This window comes from Nannobrachium achirus, assembly GCF_963921795.1.
Source record: "Nannobrachium achirus genome assembly, chromosome: 3".
NCBI classification, from domain to species: domain Eukaryota; kingdom Metazoa; phylum Chordata; class Actinopteri; order Myctophiformes; family Myctophidae; genus Nannobrachium; species Nannobrachium achirus.
In genome coordinates this window covers 43,535,809-43,554,110 of record NC_137812.1, presented here as the reverse complement: position 1 = coordinate 43,554,110, position 18,302 = coordinate 43,535,809, and the positions used below count along the sequence as shown (strand labels likewise).

At 43.4% G+C, this 18,302-nt stretch overlaps 1 protein-coding gene across 1 annotated transcript in view; it reads right to left on the bottom strand.

Annotated features, from left to right (window-relative positions):
• Positions 1 to 554: 554 nt before the first annotated feature.
• Positions 555 to 18,302, bottom strand: part of pax5 (paired box 5) — a gene marked incomplete at both ends in the record, with an annotated part of 63,008 nt that continues 45,260 nt past the window's right edge. The window contains 4 exons of the mRNA XM_080722247.1: positions 555 to 637; positions 4,212 to 4,298; positions 5,458 to 5,544; positions 14,009 to 14,110. Of these exons, the coding sequence (XP_080578373.1) occupies positions 555 to 637; positions 4,212 to 4,298; positions 5,458 to 5,544; positions 14,009 to 14,110 (359 nt within the window). The remainder of the gene's footprint in view (positions 638 to 4,211; positions 4,299 to 5,457; positions 5,545 to 14,008; positions 14,111 to 18,302) is intronic.

Sequence of the window (18,302 nt, the reverse complement as noted above, 5' to 3'; positions counted from 1 at the left end):
TCCATTCACAGCTATGAGGTTTAGATTGTCTTTACACCACCATAGAATGGCATAGAACATTGATTGATTGACTATGTATCGATAAATACTTTAGCTATTGTCGGTTCTTTTGTTTCTAAAAGATGGGCACAGATAACGGAGCGCTTGGCTTTTTCTAACAGTCTGACTGCTTCTGCTTGTACATGGTTGGTTGAGAACACAGACGTTTTGGACATTAAAAAGGTGCCTTGATTTAGTATGGGAGCATTCAAATCACTAGTATTCAGCCATCTTTGCAAGCGTAAAGTCGGTCCCATGGTTGTCATGGCCAGTTATTAACCCCATATAGCATGTCATATAGTAGATGGTCACATTAGGGGCAGTAATAGCCGGTGACTCAGTATAGCAGCCCAGCGGGGCATCAGTTGGATTAACACTCAAGTCAATGAAGGAAAAAGTCAAACTTCACTGACATGAAGATATTGTAAGCAGGCTTGTGTTGGACAGTGCTGGTGCGATCCGTCCTCTCCTCTCTTCTCCTTCTTCTCATCCAACTCTTCTCTCGGTGGAAGGGGTCAATGGCGGTCATAGGCAGAGGCGGTTGCCGTGGCGGCAGGCCCTGGCCCCCGTGATGCTGCACTGTAGTAGTACGGCGACGCTAGGGATGCACACACACACAACACATCACATACATGCATATGCATAAGAAATACACTGTATATTTAAGTAATACCACACGAGAGGGAGTGCTGTTGTACGGTATCTATAATGTATATGATTCAGTCATAATCCCAGCCGTGCTGATACACAGCAAAACGGCACCACTTTAAGCGTGATATTGCTTAAGTGCCATTTATTAGTTAACAGATTAATTAGTTAACAGATTTTGATTGATTTATTTGATCATTTATTTACACAAATAGTTCTGCACTTTGGTCTGGGACTACATTGTTGCCAAGCAACACAAATATTTTCCTGTATACTTTCCTGTGCGCTTGCTAGTTACAGCAGGCAAGCTACTTTATGTACATTTATTTGTTTCCACAACCAGTGAAATAAGAGTCTGTTGAACTTGACTGTGGCTTTGGTGGCACGAGTGATTCTGATGAGTTAAGATCGATAACGACTAATTAGCGGTTATTAGAACACCTGGAGTGACACATTAAAAGTCAGTTAAAAGTCCCAGGACTGTCATCAGCACTCATGGAATGCCTCTTGTGCAATCAAATTACTTTGTTGGAACAAACGATTGTATGAATTAAATACCTTATATCATATATAGAGGTCTAATGAAAATTATTATTGCTAACTTTACCATCTGAGATTAGTTTGCAAATACAATGCGAATTATGTAGCAACAATGAAACATTCGTTAATTAAATAGAAACCGCATTATCCCACGATTTTTTTGTAACCCATTTTTTTTCAACCAGTGTCAATTATCTAATCCTGGGTGCTACACTCCCTCTGCCAACCTAGGGAGAGCAACGGACTGACCTCATGCTTCCTTATATGCATGAGGAGTCCAAGCCACTTCTTTTCAGCTGACGGGGGGGGGGGGGGGGGGACACAGGGAGAACATGCAAACTCCACACAGAAAGGCCCTTTTACCAACCCCACCTAGGGTATGGGCACTGATGACGTGGAGGAGAGAACCCGCCCCCCAGCGCCCACAGCGTCCCCAGCGGGAATCGAGCCCGGGACCTTCTAGCTGTGAGGCAACAGCACTAGTACCGACTGCGCCACTGTGCCCCCTCGAAACTGCATTATCAAGGCAAACTTCAAGCTCCTTCTCTATCTCTGTCACAAACAAGCACACACAAACGTGTGCACGCACACACACACATGCACACGCACAGTCTTAGTGACAGTCTAAGCTGATATAGGGTACAGCTCTACTAGTACTGATCCCTTGAGTCTATTCTCCCCTCAGGGAAGGGGTCAATTCAATACTGTAACTCCGTAGTCTCAATCACACGCGCGCGCACACACACACACACACACACACACACACACACACACACACACACACACACACACACACACACACAGACATCTGTCTTTGTCACTTCCATCCATCAGATGGGCGGTGTGTTGACAGGCTGTCTGTCCACAGTGCAGGTAATCTCAGGAGGCTCTTTGGGGAAGTGAGGCATTAAGCTGGCCTGACAAACTATTTAGTCTCACTCAAGACTTCAGACACCCTCTCTCCCCTCTGCCTCGCCTCGTCTCTCATCTATCTCCCCTCTCCCCCCTTTTTGTCGTTTCTCTCCTCCCCCTCCCATCGATCTTGAGACCTTTCAATGTCTCCTAATGTCTACCTTGTCCTAACATTATGTGGCTGCTCATCCGTTTTCATACACCCAAGTCCACTCCGGGCTAAACTTTAAGTTCTCTGATTTATTCTTTCACCATTCTCTACGTCCATCTTTCTTCCTTTTTCTTTCTTTCTTTTCTTGCCATCAGACCATGAGACTATGAGAGCTTCTGAGTTGAGAACATCTCTTCAAAATGTTATCTATCTATAAATGCGACAAATCTCTGTGTGTATGTAATCCGCGTATCTCGAGAACCATTCGTCCCACCGGCTTCAGATTCGGCACGCGCGTTCCCCGCCGCGGTGCGGAGTGCAGTGCCGGGCCTCGGCCCGACTCGGCATGCGGTTTTCCCGAAGCGGCGCGAAACGTTCGGAATCTCCTTACGCGGAGCTGATTGTTGACATCAGGCTGTTCCTGAGGAAATCGGCACAATCGCTGACTCATTGTGACATCACTTCATAAAAGGCTCTGACATCACGTACGCCGCATGAGTCAACAAAAAATCTCTGTGAATGTGTATGTATGTATGTGAATCTCGAGAACCGTTCTTCCCACCGGCACGCGCGTTCTCCAGATATGGGCATAAAATGAATCCCCGAATGGGGAGCTGATGTCTGACATCAGAGTTTTCCGCAACCGGTACTGTGTGTGCAGAGATCTCCATATATGGGCATAAGGGGACAAAGGCAAACAGATGGTCAAAACGGGTCCTATGACAACAGGTATATTGGGGTTTGCATTAAAGGGTGGGGCATTCATGGGGTCCGCTCCAAAAAAGAAAATAAAAGAGACAAAGACAAACATAAGACAAGCGACAAAGCGTGGGACTGGGAGGATGACTTGAATGATGCAGATTTAAGCAGGCTGTGTATTCTGCTTGAAGAAGAAACAAACAAAAAGCGACAGAGATCTCATATATGGGCATAAAATGGACGCAGATAAACAGATATCTCCATATACGGGCATAAAGGGACACAGACAGACAGATACAGAGATCTCCATATATGGGCATAAATAAACAGGCTGTGTATTCTGCTTAAAGAAGAAACAAACAAAAAGCGACAGAGATCTCATATATGGGCATAAAATGGACGCAGATAAACAGATATCTCCATATACGGGCATAAAGGGACACAGACAGACAGATACAGAGATCTCCAAATATGGGCATAAAATGGACGCAAATAGACAGATATCTCCATATATGGGCATATGGGCATAAAATGGACCCAGAACTATATCTGCAGTGATCTCCATATATGGACATAAAATGGACGCCGACAGACAGACAGATACAGATATCTCCATATATGGGCATAAATGGACACAGGCAAACAGATGGTCAAAACGGGTCCTATGACAACAGGTATAATGGGGTTTGCATTAAAGGGCGGGGCATTCATTCCCTATTTACATCGTTCCCGAGTTGGCCAGGTCGCCGACTAGACGCTGGGCCGCCCGACTTCTAGTATCTTTAATGCCCCATCATACCACTCCCAGGGTGTTAAAGGAGTAGTTCACCCCCAAAATGACTTTTTTTCCCTATTGATTAATCATGCCATGGAGACTTGAGTTCAATAATATTTTTTGGTATCTGTCGCATTCTTAAAACAAACATGTAATTTGTTTTTAAAAGTACCCTGACGGTTTCCCCATCCACTGCCATTCATTTGGGTCCCCAACCAGGGCCATGCATCCGGGTCCCCATCCGGAACCAATGGGGGTAATTTTACTATAATCACTTTTTTGTCTTAGGAATGTGACAAATACAAAAAAATATTATTGAACTCAAGTCTCCATGGCATTAGTAATCAATAGAAAAAAAGTCATTTTGGGGGTGAACTACTCCTTTAAAATCTCTCTCTCTCTCTCTCTCTCTCTCTCTCCCCCTCCCTCTCCCTCCCTCCCACCTACCTTGCATCTGTCCTGCCTGGCTGGTGAAGAGACTGGAGGAGCAGCCGATCTCTGTCCCCAGGAGTGAGCCGTAGTCCTGCTGGAACACTGGGCAGGTGGAGGAGAGGAGAGCACACTGCAGGTCAGACCATTTCAGCTGTAAACATGACTCCAAGAAACCACTCCCCCAAATGAGAACTTTGATGGCGACTTGAATACTGTCTCTACTCAAACATTCATGAACAATTATGCAGTTACAACAACGGTATGTTTGTGCTTGGTGACCTATTGGTTAAATGGAAGATGACAGCATGAGGGCTGATCCTTAGTCCAGGGGTTTTCAAACTTTTTTGACTCGGGGTACCCCTGTAAATAACGCTTTCCCCTGAATTATTTATACTGTTAATTTTTAGAATCTTACATTATATTATGCGACGTAAATATGCACATCCGAGATACAGTAGGCTATGTCACGGATAAATATCCGAAAATAACTTTATACTTGACGTTTAGCCTCTTGAACCCCAGCATCACTATTCTGGGGGGAAGGTTCACCAAAAATAGCCGATCTACCAGCTCACAACGCGTCACATTGTGACGCGTTGTGAGCTTGTAGATTGGCTGTTTTTGGTGAAGAGAATTGGCTGTAGATGGAAGAACTCATCAGGTGCACTGCAAATCAGGTCTGTTTTTACTAAGCACAGTGAAGTGATATTGATGTAGTGATATTGATGAATTCCAAATATTATCAAATTATTCTGCGGCACCCCTGGACTGGCATCACAGCACCCTAGGGTGCCACGGCACCCACTTTGGGAAACCCTTTGCTTTGGATTAAAAGCGTCTGCTAGATGCCTAAACTGTAAACTGTAAACCCTGCCATAGTCTATGTTATGAGTCTGTCTGGTTTCCTCTTATGTAACTCCAGAGCTGCTGTTGTGACACTGATGAGAATGCAGAGACTGTTTTCCGCTTCTATTCTGTTTCTATCGCTCTCTCTTTGCCATCTTAAAACCCCCTCCTCGTACAGTATACAGTAGAGTACAGTACTGAACAGATAATGAACAATTAAACAAAATGGGTCTGGGTGTACTGGCACCGTGCAACAGTAGTTTGATGTGATCGGCCCACTTTTGGTTTGCAAGATTAACCGCAGACACTCAGACAGTCAGAAAGAAGTAAAAATCATAAATGAATCTCCGTATGAGAGGGCGAAGGACTGAAACAAGCACACATGCACACATTCAGTAGCCTACTATCCACCTACCTAACAAACTAGGGTTGGGAAATCTCCATGACTCATTGTACGTGGAATACTGAGGGTGGGAATAAGGACTTCCGGAAAAATCTCCACCTGAAAGAAATGAACATCAAGGTTCATGATTAGACAAAATTGCGGGTTTTGTGTATGCTAAAGAAAGCGAGCAATGATTTCCGGGCCAACAGATGCAGCTTAGCTGTGAAAGCGGAGATAAATGGTTATTTCGGTGATGTACTGTCTGCTCCCATCTTTTCCACCGAGCCTACACTGTAAAATCCTGTTCATTTATCTAACTTGAGTGTACAACTGTAATCAAATGGACCCTTTACGGACCCATTGTGTTATATCGCCGTTGTCGGGTGAAAACCTTGTATGTCCAAAACCGTTCGTTTTGCATTAAACTAGTGAAAACAGCTGATCTACAAGCACACAACGCCTCGCACCGCGAGGCGTTGTGTGCTTGTAGATCGGCTGTTTTCACTACCTTCGTGCAACGGCCTTGTATGATGAAGCAGGGCTTTACTTTGCGAAAAAACATACAAATTTGAAACTTGGAGGTACGAGGTTTCTACCCGACACTGACGATATCTGTACACTCTCAGAGTTACCCGAGTTACCTGCTCAGGATTTCACAGTGTGGTTGTCCTGCCATGCGGTGGATGATAACTTAGCTTTTCTCCCTCATTTACTACCTACTGTACTGTCTGGGGCTTCTACTCTGTTCTCTTCCTTTCCCTTCAGCCCTTTCCTCTAGATCTTTTTTTCTCACTTGTCTGCACAGGTCTGCAGCCTGACTACGGGTCGGCCCGTCACCCGGCACATCAAAACAACATTCTTCACCCATTTCTCCACCGCCCTCCGTTTCATCCCACTGTACGCTTTCTTTCCTTTCTCCCTCTCTCTCTCTCTCTCTCTCTCTCTCTCTCTCTCTCTCTCTCTTTCTCTCTCCTGAACCTTTAGTCCTCCCTGGGGATTCCTCTCCCTTAGCTGACAGTCACAGACCCTGATGCCCCCTCCTCCTCCTCCTCCTGCTCCTCCATCCCCTCCCTGCGTTCCTCTCTCCCTCTCCTCGTTCTGTCGGTTCTGCCTCAGTGCTTTGCAACACCCCCTCTGAGTGTCAGCCCCCCTGCTGCAAAGAGAGACGGGAGGGAGAGAGAGAGAGAGAGAGAGAGAGAGAAGAGAGAGAAAGAGAGAAGAATAGCAGAGCGGAGTTGCTTCCTTAATGAAGGTATGATATTATATTAGACAGAATGGACAATGGGGGGGGGTTCTGAAAAGTATGAGTAAAGTGGGTGGATGATCCTTCTTGGTCAACTTTCAGATCTTCTGGATTACAGTAGGTGGAACATTCAAGCCCAACCTTAAAATATTCACTGAGGAGGAGAAGGTGTTTGTAAAGTGTTGTTTTTTTCGCCCAACCTTTTGTGTGCGTGGGCGCGTGTGCACGCATGTGTGTGTGTGTGTGTGTGTGTGTGTGTGTGTGTGTGTGTGTGTGTGTGTGTGTGTGTGTGTGTGTGTGTGTGTGTGTTAAGCAGCATCTGTCAGGTGGGGTCGGGATGTGGTCTCCGCGGTGTCCCTGGGTGCAAACATCCTCCCCTTGTCATGGCCACGGTGACGGCAGTGTGTCAGGTTGTTTAGGAGATGAGGAGGAGAGGCGGGGGGGAAGGTGGGAGGGGTTGGGGAGGGGGGGTCCCCCGTGTGGAGCTCAGTGTCAAGGTCGCACACACACTGTCAGAAGCGCACAGGCACACACACACACACACACGCACTCACATGTACGCAAGCAAACAATTGCATGCCACCATACGTAAACACCCAAGTTGAATCATCCCCACACTACACACACACACACACACACACACACACACACACACACACACACACACACACACACACACACACACACACACACACACACAAACATGCTGTCAAACCTGGGGACAGGACAGGGTGAATACAAGGGGACAGGGCGACAGGGTTACCCATCTTTAGACGAACTGTTACTACTGATAGTACAATATGTTATTGTTGTTTAACATGGTATAGATATCATTCTCAGTGTTAAAAGTCAATGCCATGATGTTTTGATCTGATAACTAATGCACGAGACGAGAATCTGCCCCACTCCAGGGACAGAAAGATTGACCGGCGAAATGTCAAAGTGTCCCGGACACTGGATAATGAGAAACCAAAACATTCTACATCCTTGCTTCTGAGTTCACGAGACTCAGTCACAACACCATCTCATGATCCATTGTTATGATTAATTGTCCAATCATAATGTGACTAATGTATTTTATGCTGTACACATTCAACTATATATGTGGAATCATTATGCTTTGTACTCAGAGAAACTATGGGTGAGAAAATGCTCTATACTGTACTTGTACAGTACTTTGAACTCTGACTAAACTTCAACACAAAAACGCATATTCTCCGGTGTGGTCTCATTCATTGTGTGGAGTATTTTATTATGATTGGGGAAAACTGTTTATCCATATGGAATATGATCCAAAATTCCATCAAATGGCCCATTCGATTGCCGGATTAGCTCCGAGGAGATATTGGTCTCTTCCGCTGCTAGAACCAGTTAACAACCAGCCGGGGATATTATCAGACGTTTCCCCTGACTCCCACGGAAAGGACTATCTCCCACACGTTTTTTCCTCCTACGCGAGGAGAAATTACCTTGGGACGCCCCGAGCACAGGGAGGCAGAAAACACCTGCCGAAATCTAAACAACCTTTTTACAAACGGAACAATTGCACCATTTTTGCCCATATGGAGAAAGGAATTCGGATATGATGACTCTCTCCCACATCAACATATCGATAAAATCTCACAACGGTCTGAAAAAAGCCGAAATGGAGGCAGCCAGGGTTGGCTCTGGCACAGCGTTCCACACCAGGGACCGGACACAGACAGTTTCTCTCACAGAGACTTGAGAGGCGGGCTTCATTCTCACACACTGTCCTAATTCAACAGAACCCAGGTCATACGTTTATACCTGCTGTCTTAAGAGTCTAGCTAGCTCTTAACACAGCTGCGTTTTTATTGTTTAATGTTTTGTAGTCTATTGTTTTTGTCGCTTTTTGTTACATGTTTTGAGGACATAGCAGCCGTTTGGCCACGGAGATTGCTTGTCTAAGGTTGGGTTTGTATCAGTACGAGACTTCAATATAGATTTCATTTTATGCTCTAGAACGGCTGTTTCAAGAAGTTCTGAGACGAAATCTTTTTTATTTGGGGCCAGAACATATTTTGTTCTGAAGGAATGTCTCTTCGGCCAGTACGATAACCCAATACGGCTGATTAGAGCCACTTAATCACATAAGAAATAGCGTGGTTATTTTAATTAGGAGATTTCACTTTATGCTCTAGAACCGAACGTTCTGACGGAAATCTTCATGCTTTAAGCTTCGTTTTCGTCTTATCTTATTTTATTTTATTTTATTTCCGTCTCAGGCGACTCTGAGATGTTGAATACAGGAGCTTTTTATCTCAGCGCTCCTAAGAACATTTTTAAGAAACATGACCATTCAAGCTAAAAAAGCCCCCTGCTCCGAGAAGCAGTGTTTTTATCGTGTAAAACCTGGACCCACACGGATGAAAGGTTACAATCTAAACCCAGAACCTCTTTTTAACCCGGACCTCAAGTCATTCTGGAAGATCATCGGGGACTCCCAGTTATCAACACTGCCTAAAACTTTTCCTGGAACATGTCAATGGATATGTGCGGAGCTGTGGAGAAATCGGACATTATTTGCCACTGGATGTTCGAACCTCATCAGGAAGGAACAGAGGACGCAAGCAATGTTTTCAAGATGCTGAAGGGCTTGACAGAGCCCCCCCCCCCCCCAGCCGAACCTGGCATTGCCCTTTCACTCACAATGCGATGGGACGCGTTGTGAGCTTGTAGATCTGCTACGTGACTGTCATGGATTACAATGTCCCGAAAAGAACAAACGCTCTTTTGACCCTGGGGACGCCCGAGATAATGGTACTATATATTTTGTTTACTTTTGACTAAGTACGACTTCTGAGAGAAAAAAAAAGAAAAAAAAAATCAAGTTCTGACTGACAAACCCATCTGTTAAATGTTTTTGATATATTGTCTGTCTAATCATCTCTAATCCAATTTTCCTCCCCTGGTTACATTTCGGTTTGTCTATTATGAAAGCAGGAAAATCAAACCAAGTATAAAGTGAGCGGTGCGGCTTCTGTGTACAATATGGTACAATATGTGCTTGGCTTATGCTGCTTGCTTGCTCAATGCCTGCTGCTCGCGTGAGCTGCTTACGCTGCTTATAGGCTGGCACGGCCTATGTGTTATTATTGTTTTATTTTGGGAAAAAAAAACTATGAGGGGATTGCTGGAATTGTTTTTTATTTCATTTTTCTTATTTTTACCTTGAGAGGCCACGAGCCGATTCAGTTTCTGTGTGACCTTGCTCTCTCTTTCTCTCTCAAAAATGGGTTTCATTCGCTCTTGTTCTGTATAATCTACTGTTTACATTCTAATACAGGGCTTGATAACAATGTGCTGGGGTTATATTTGAATCTGTCTTATTTGAATCTGTCTTGGGTTTTTCTCCCTCTGTTGGTGTTCTAACTCACTTGCCTGGTTTGCAAAACTAGGAATTATTTACACGACTGTCTCTCCCTCTCTCTCTCAAAGGGGATCTCATTCGCTCTTGTTATGACTACACTCGTACTGATAACAACCAACGCTTGGGTTTATTTGAATGTTTCTATGTCTTAATAATTTTTTTCTTCCCATCAATGACAGGTGGGCTTTATTTTATTTTAGGGGACAGGACGGACTAATGACATGGCAGAACAGGTATAGTGGAACTAACTCCACTAACTCGCTACCAACTTAACTGACTGATTATCAGTGACTGACTGACTGACTGTTTTATTTCAATTTTATTTTAACCTGTTTAATTTCATGACTGTTTATTTTATTTTAACCAGTTTTCTCCTGTCCTCCTGTTTTGTCGTGAAAAACACTATTTCCTGTGTAACAACTGAACGTTGTTCTTTCAAACCACATCTTATGGACATGAACCAAAAACATTTACTTTTACCATTCTTAACACATAAACTGCAGTATGGGTTAAGGATGGAAGAGGCCTAGGCTAGCCCTGCTTTACTCAACCTTTAATTTCTCATGTTGGTTTATTTTTGGTAATACTTTATCCTCTTTACTTGAGTAAAAGCAGGCTGAGACGGTTCCAAAAACAATTTAGATGGCTGGGCTCCATTCAAACCCGTTCAGTCAAATTCCACAATTATTACAACCCTACTGGGCTTATACGGGATTACACATTATGGAAAAAAAAAAAAAAATGACATTATGATTATGTTATGTATTTTTATTATTATTATTTTACTTCTTTAAAGTCTCTCTCTCTGGGACACTTTCAGTAGAGAGCCTTTCAGCAGGCCTCGCTAATTATTGTTTTGGGAAAACCTTATCTTGTTATGATACACTTCCCCCCTCACAGGCCTGGAAGCTCACTAACTCTGACAGTGAGCAGAATCACTGTCCATCCACAAGGTTTACTGTACCTCTGGACCATCTGTTTCTCATTTAACCATATTGCCTCCAAACATCAACAAAACAATTTTTGTCACACCCAATATTTTTGGCTGTGGCAAACGGGAGGGAATGTGTTTGGAGAATTAATATTTAGAATTAATAATATTTTTTCAATAATATTTTTTTCATTTAATTTTATTTCTTTCATATTTTCATTTTCTGAATTCATATTTCATTTTCTGATTTCATATTTTCATATTTCATTTTGTTTTCATTTCATCCCATTTAAATATATTTCATTTTGTGAAGTTGATTCCAATCCTCAACAGGGTTAATCTGTTTCCCCTAACAGAACAAACTGACACAACTTGTGTCCCCTTTTTGGTGATGTATCTAAACATTTCAATTTAATTTCTATATATAAATACCTTATTGCCTTACAGTATGGATTGATTTGTCCCTGTCTTTTCCCTTGTCTTACAGATAAAGATATTTTGAGATGATAATTGAGAATGATTTGACAGACACATACTTCACTACATGTCTGTCCAAAGTGGAAATGTCAAAAAGGATGATTGAAAAATCCATATGTATTTCGTGAGTATGAAACTGCATCACACACGTTTTCCCGCTGTAAAGTTTTCTTTAAGACCTTGACTCGGACAAAAGCCAGTAAGGAGGAATAGACAGTTGGCTTTAAGGCGGCTCCGGTTTGACACCTCACTATAAATGTCCCCAACCTGCAGGGACAATTAAGACCACTCATTACCTAAAGGTAACCTCGGAGGTGTACGAATTATGACCGCCAAACGGCTGATTTTCGGATGCTGTCTAAATACATTTTGAATGCTTTTGTCTTTAACCTAAATTATGGTAAAGAGTCAAGTTCGTCTTGTTTTGACTAAAATCGGCCCCAAATTGTAATAACCACCCGGGAGCGTGATGCTGATGTGTTTTTATCTTGCTTGACATGGATAATTTCCAATCAATCTTCGACACATTGAACCTTTGTAAAATACATATATATAATAATTAATAATTAAGACAATAAAAATCTTTTACCTCTACTTAAAAAACAAAAACAAAGTTCAATTATGATATTCTGATTTAAATACCTTTGGAAATATACAGTTCTTTTGACTCTACTCTTCAAAAACTATCGAAATGTTTTTGACTTAAATTGTTCAATTATTATGTACTGTTTCAAATACCTTAAAAAAAAGTTTAACCCATGTTTTCTTCCCTTGTTGTTTATGCTGCCTTGACATTTAACACTTCAAATGCTATCTCAGGAGGGAATTGATAGTACAATATGTTATTGTTGTTTAACATGGTATAGATATCATTCTCAGTGTTAAAAGTCAATGCCATGATGTTTTGATCTGATAACTAATGCACGAGACGAGAATCTGCCCCACTCCAGGGACAGAAAGATTGACCGGCGAAATGTCAAAGTGTCCCGGACACTGGATAATGAGAAACCAAAACATTCTACATCCTTGCTTCTGAGTTCACGAGACTCAGTCACAACACCATCTCATGATCCATTGTTATGATTAATTGTCCAATCATAATGTGACTAATGTATTTTATGCTGTACACATTCAACTATATATGTGGAATCATTATGCTTTGTACTCAGAGAAACTATGGGTGAGAAAATGCTCTATACTGTACTTGTACAGTACTTTGAACTCTGACTAAACTTCAACACAAAAACGCATATTCTCCGGTGTGGTCTCATTCATTGTGTGGAGTATTTTATTATGATTGGGGAAAACTGTTTATCCATATGGAATATGATCCAAAATTCCATCAACTACATGTCCACCAAGGGAGAGAGAGCGTGTGTGTGTTTGGATGTGTGTGCGTGCACAAGCAAGTGTCTGCGGTCAGAGACTGACTGGGAATACACAGAGACAAGGAATTGTAAACAACATCAAAAGGGCACTGTTATTTCTTTTCTCTTTTTTTATGGAATTTGGCCGCAGTTCCACTGTTGTTGTTGTTGTCTGTATCTCTATAATTCTCCATGGTAGTTCTCATAGCAAACAGAACTACCACGACTCTCAATAAGAGAGAGATTGAATGAAGCCTGACTTATACTTAGTTGTGTGCCTATGTCGCGCACCGGAAATAGTTGAGCTGCATGCTCGCCACACGTCGCATTTGTGACACGTGGTGAGCTTGTAGATCAGCTATTTTCGGTGCACGACTTGGCGGGCAGGCCAGTAGAAATGGCACGAGAGAGAATAACAGAGAAGGAGAATGGTTGGTCTACGATTGAAACACAAAAGCGAGCGTAGAAGGCGGAGTGGAAGGGAATGAATGAATTAGTTGTGGGTCACTGGTGATTCTCATTAAAAACAAATTACTAATGTTGAGGAGGGACAGCTGTGCTACTGTGGCTGGGTTCTAATGACGCACGCGTGTGCGCGCGCGCACACACACACACACACACACACACATGCATGCATATACCCCCTGGGAACGTTGTCAGCTATAGCAGACAGAGGCAAGAGGAAGTGGCAAAGACAAGTATGAGCGCGCGCACAGCCGCACACACACACACACACACACACACACACACACACACACACACACACACACACACACACACACACACACACACACACACACACACACACACACAGAGACCCCCATCTCAGCCATGAATCCAGTGGGATTGCATGTACAGTTAAAGATGCATCAAGAGGGAATTGTTGTTCCTTAAGGTGAAATGTTTAGGCAATAACCTTACTTTGGGAAAATGTGACAGTTTGTGTTTGTATACAATACATATACATGTATGATTGATGTGCCATGTGTACTGTATGTATCTGTTCAGAGTGAGAGACAGACACTGTGTGTGTGTGTGTGTGTGTGTGTGTGTGTGTGTGTGTGTGTGTGTGTGTGTGTGTGTGTGTGTGTGTGTGTGTGTGTGTGTGTGTGTGTGTGTGTGTGTGTGTGTGTGTGTGTGTGTGTGTATCTACAGTAAGTGAGCATACTCACCAGGTACCATGCCTGTGAGAGATGGAGCGGAGTAGCTGCCCTGTCCAGTGGGTGGGACATGAGGTGGGTATCCTGGTAAAGTAGTACTGGCTAGGTCCCGGCCTAAAATCACACACATACACGCACACACACTATCGTTAATCGTTATCATAATCATTGTCACAAGATTATTATGCATTAATGCACCTATCCAAAATTTACACTGTTTACAAAGTGTCACAATGTTCTATCCAGGGCTGAGGTCACTGCCCTGGTGGACAGCATAATGGAAGCATCTTCCATAGATATACCCATCACTGAGGAGATGCTATAAGTACCATCATTTAGGATGTCTATCTGTGGAAGATCCTCATTAATGCTATCTGGAAGATCTTCAAAGATGGTTATGTATGCAAGACCTTCAATGATGGTTATCCATGGAAATTCTTCAATGACAGTTATCTATATGGAAGATCTCTACTGAAAGTTATCTATCTAGGCCGATCTTCAGTTATGATTATCTACAGAAAGTCTTCAATGATGTTATCTTTGGAAAATCTTCCATAGATAAACATCTTTGAATATCTTCATTAGATAACCACCTTTCAGGATCTTCCTTCTAAAACCATCAGATCTTCTCTATTTAATCATCATTGAAGATCTGCCATAGATATAATATGTCCGTCTGTCTGCGTGTCTGTGAACAGCTAATCTCCGGCACCACTTTTCAATTCGGGAGCAGAGAATTGAGAACTGGAAGCTGTCATCTGCACTTCAGATCAGAAGGGTATTCTACCAATCATTCGAATTTCCACTTCTGCTAAGCAGCCATCTACAGTAGCTAGGTTTCGAACTAATTCGATTTCCAGTAGAAGTTATTTATGCGACTGCTGCTAAGGCAACATGGAAGTGTGCAAATGGAGTGATATCCGCTTTATTGTCTACTCATTTATTTTCTTGTTATTCTGAAGATTTTGAAATTTGTTGGAGCCAAGCAAACTATTCCATACATACATACAACCATCATTGAAGATCTTTCATAGATAGCCATTCTCCTGGCTGAACAGCATACTGTTATCTAACACATGTAACTGTAAGGTGTCATTCTTATTGCGGGCAAATGGTCGTTTATTGGAAAAGCATGGAGGAGCCAATTATGGATCTGTCTCTCTCTCTCTCTCTCTCTCTCTCTCTCTCTCTCTGCTTGTTATCCACCCTGGGTCAATGGGTAATCTACCCTCCTTTCCCTTATTACCTTCTCTCGCCCTCTCCCTCCCTCCCTCCCCCTCCCTCCCCCCCTCTGTCTGTCTGTCAGGGTGTGTATATAACTGCATTAGACTACATGACAGTATGTCGGCCTAAATCATTTCTCTGTGTTTGCACGCGTTAGACAGTGGGGAGAGCTAGAAAAGGGAGCCCTCCATTCATCATCATCATCATCTCACACACACACACACACACACACACACACACACACACACACACACACACACACACACACACACACACACACACACACACATACACACACACACACACACACACACAACCCTGCATCCATACACACACATGCATTTATCATCATCATATAAACAGCTCAGATCCTAACACCATCAATCCCACTCACTTCCCCTCCACTTAACCACCGTTAACTGACTGACCAAGAAGAGGAGATGGGGAATGGGGAGGGCATGGCTGTGTGTGCGTGTGCCTGTGTGAGAGGGGCGTGATGAGAAAAGATTTTGCAGTGCAGTTTTCTGAATGTATGTATTCAACATTAAGCCTGATTTATTCTTTGCGTTGCGTACCAGCTGCAGTGGCCTTGCGGTTAGAGCAGGGGTCTTCAACATTTTCAGGCCAAGGACCCCTTAGTTGAGAGAGAGATGAAGCAGGGACCCCCACAACCTCTTCATAGATTCCATATCGTTGCATTGTTTGACAGCACAATCGTTGGTGTATTTTGGATTCATGTCCATTTGTGTTTTCAGATATTTAACCACTTGAACTGTCAATACTTCTCCCTTCTACACCAAACCTCTTCGCCGAAAATAGCCGATCTACAAGCTTGTAGATCTGCTATTTTTGGCCAAAGTTCTCAGAATCTGGTTAAGAATCTGGCTATGATGCACATTTTTTTTCTTTTTTTTCTATCACACAAAAATTTGGAGGACTTCCTGTAGTAACTCTGAAGACCCCCTAGTGGTCCCGGACCCCCTGTTGAAGACCCTTGCGGTTAGAGAGTTCACCCTGAGATTGAGAGGGGTTCCATGCTCGGCCGGGTCATACCAAGGACTAGAAATAGAATTCAATGCCTCCCTGTTTGGCTCTCAGCATCAAGTGTTGAATTGGTGGCAAGTTCCTGCGACACATACTAGCATCACGTCCATGGGGTGTACAGTACTTAACTGCACATCAAGCCGCCTGCCTCATGCTACCCTATGACCCTATGGGCCACATGGCTCGGCCAGGCTTGCTTATACTTAGTTGCGTGCAGAAAATAGCCGGTCTACAAGCTGTAACAACTCAACTTCTCTTTCTCTCACACTGTTGTCCACATCTCCTCACCTTTGCTCTTCCTTCTCTGTGTCCCTCTTTCTTTCTCTTTACAATATCCCCTTTCCAGTGGTGTAAAGTAACTAAGCACATTTACTTAAGTACTGTACTTAAGTACAATTTTGAGGTATTTGTACTTTACTTGAGTATTTCCAATTTCCAATACTTTCACGTCTACTCCACTACATCTCGGATCCAAATATTGAACTTTTACTCCACTACAATTAATTGAAAACTTTAGTTATACTAGTTACTTTGCAAATTATAATATTATAAAACATACATAAACCACTTTAGCCCTATTTTATACCTTGGCTGTTTGAAAATAGCCGATCTACCAAGCTCACAACGCATCGCGATGCGACGCGTTGTGAGCTTGTATAGATCTGCTATTTTCAAACATTTTGTACTTTCACCACCACTGCCCCTTTCTGTACCATGTATATCTCCTCTATTTCATTCTCTCTCCCTCCCTCCCTCCCTCTCCCCCTCTCTCCCCTCCCATTCTGTCTGGGTGTAGTAAAGTTTTGAGGCGACAGCGAGGCATTAGTGCAGACGGACTGCTCATCCGCTCAGGGTCAGTGCACAGGGCACGGAGGGGAGAGAGAGACGGGGAAAATATAGACTCTCTACAGCCTAACTTAGAGGGGGCAGACAGAGCCAAACCCTCTGAGGTGTATGTGTGTGTGTGTGTGTGTGTGTGTGTGTGTGTGTGTGTGTGTGTGTGTGTGTGTGTGTGTGTGTGTGTGTGTGTGTGTGTGTGTGTGTGCGCGCGCTCGCGCATATGTGTCAGATGTGGTGATGTATCTGTTCTCCACTGCTTTGCGGTAGAGGTCAACGAACAAGCACAAGTCTCTTCTGGGCTCAGATACAGATACCAATGAGCACACTCCCCCCCCTTGCTCTTGTGTTGGTCTCACTCCATGTTTCCGTATGTGGCTTTGCACAGACAACCGGCAAAGCAACACGGGTCAACATTGGAAGAGAACCAACTGTATAGGTCCCTCAGTGCATGTATTTACTGTATGTACAGTATACAATAGTCTGAAGCTCCCGCTGCTGCTAACATACAGTAGCCTATACTATAGGATGCTGGACGTGCTTCAAATGGGGATTTCATGTGTGTTTTGCAGGGACGTGCAGAGAATGTTAGAGAGGCAGGGGCTGAAATTTCGAAAAGGGCCTTTTGGTGAAAACATCGAAAACAGCCGACCTCCAAGCTCACAACGCGTCGCAGTGCTTGATTTCAACACATTTCTTGATTTCAACATAAGATGCTGCATTCAAGTTCAGGATTCTGCCTTCAGGTATGGCATGGAAAGAAGGCAAAAACCGTAGCAAAAACTGCATTCATGGTCGGGAGAGGGCACTTTTTACAGACGGATAAAAGGGCAGGGGCTCGAGCCCCCTTTGATGTCTAAACTCCAAATGGTTTGGCCCCTAGGGGGAGCTCTGCTCTGAGGAAAATCACAGGAAAATGTAGTGTGTGTGTGTGTGTGTGTGTGTGTGTGTGTGTGTGTGTGTGTGTGTGTGTGTGTGTGTGTGTGTGTGTGTGTGTGTGTGTGTGTGTGTGTGTGTGTGTGTGTGTGTGTAGAATGAATATGAATACTGTATGTGTGTTTGCGTGCATAAGCATAAATGGAAATTCTCTCTCTCTCTCTCTCTCTCTCTCTCTCTCTCTCTCTCTCTCTCTCTCTCTCTCTCTCTCTCACTTGGCTTGGGCAGGTAATATTCCTTGGTGGTTTGGAGAGCAAAAGAAAAA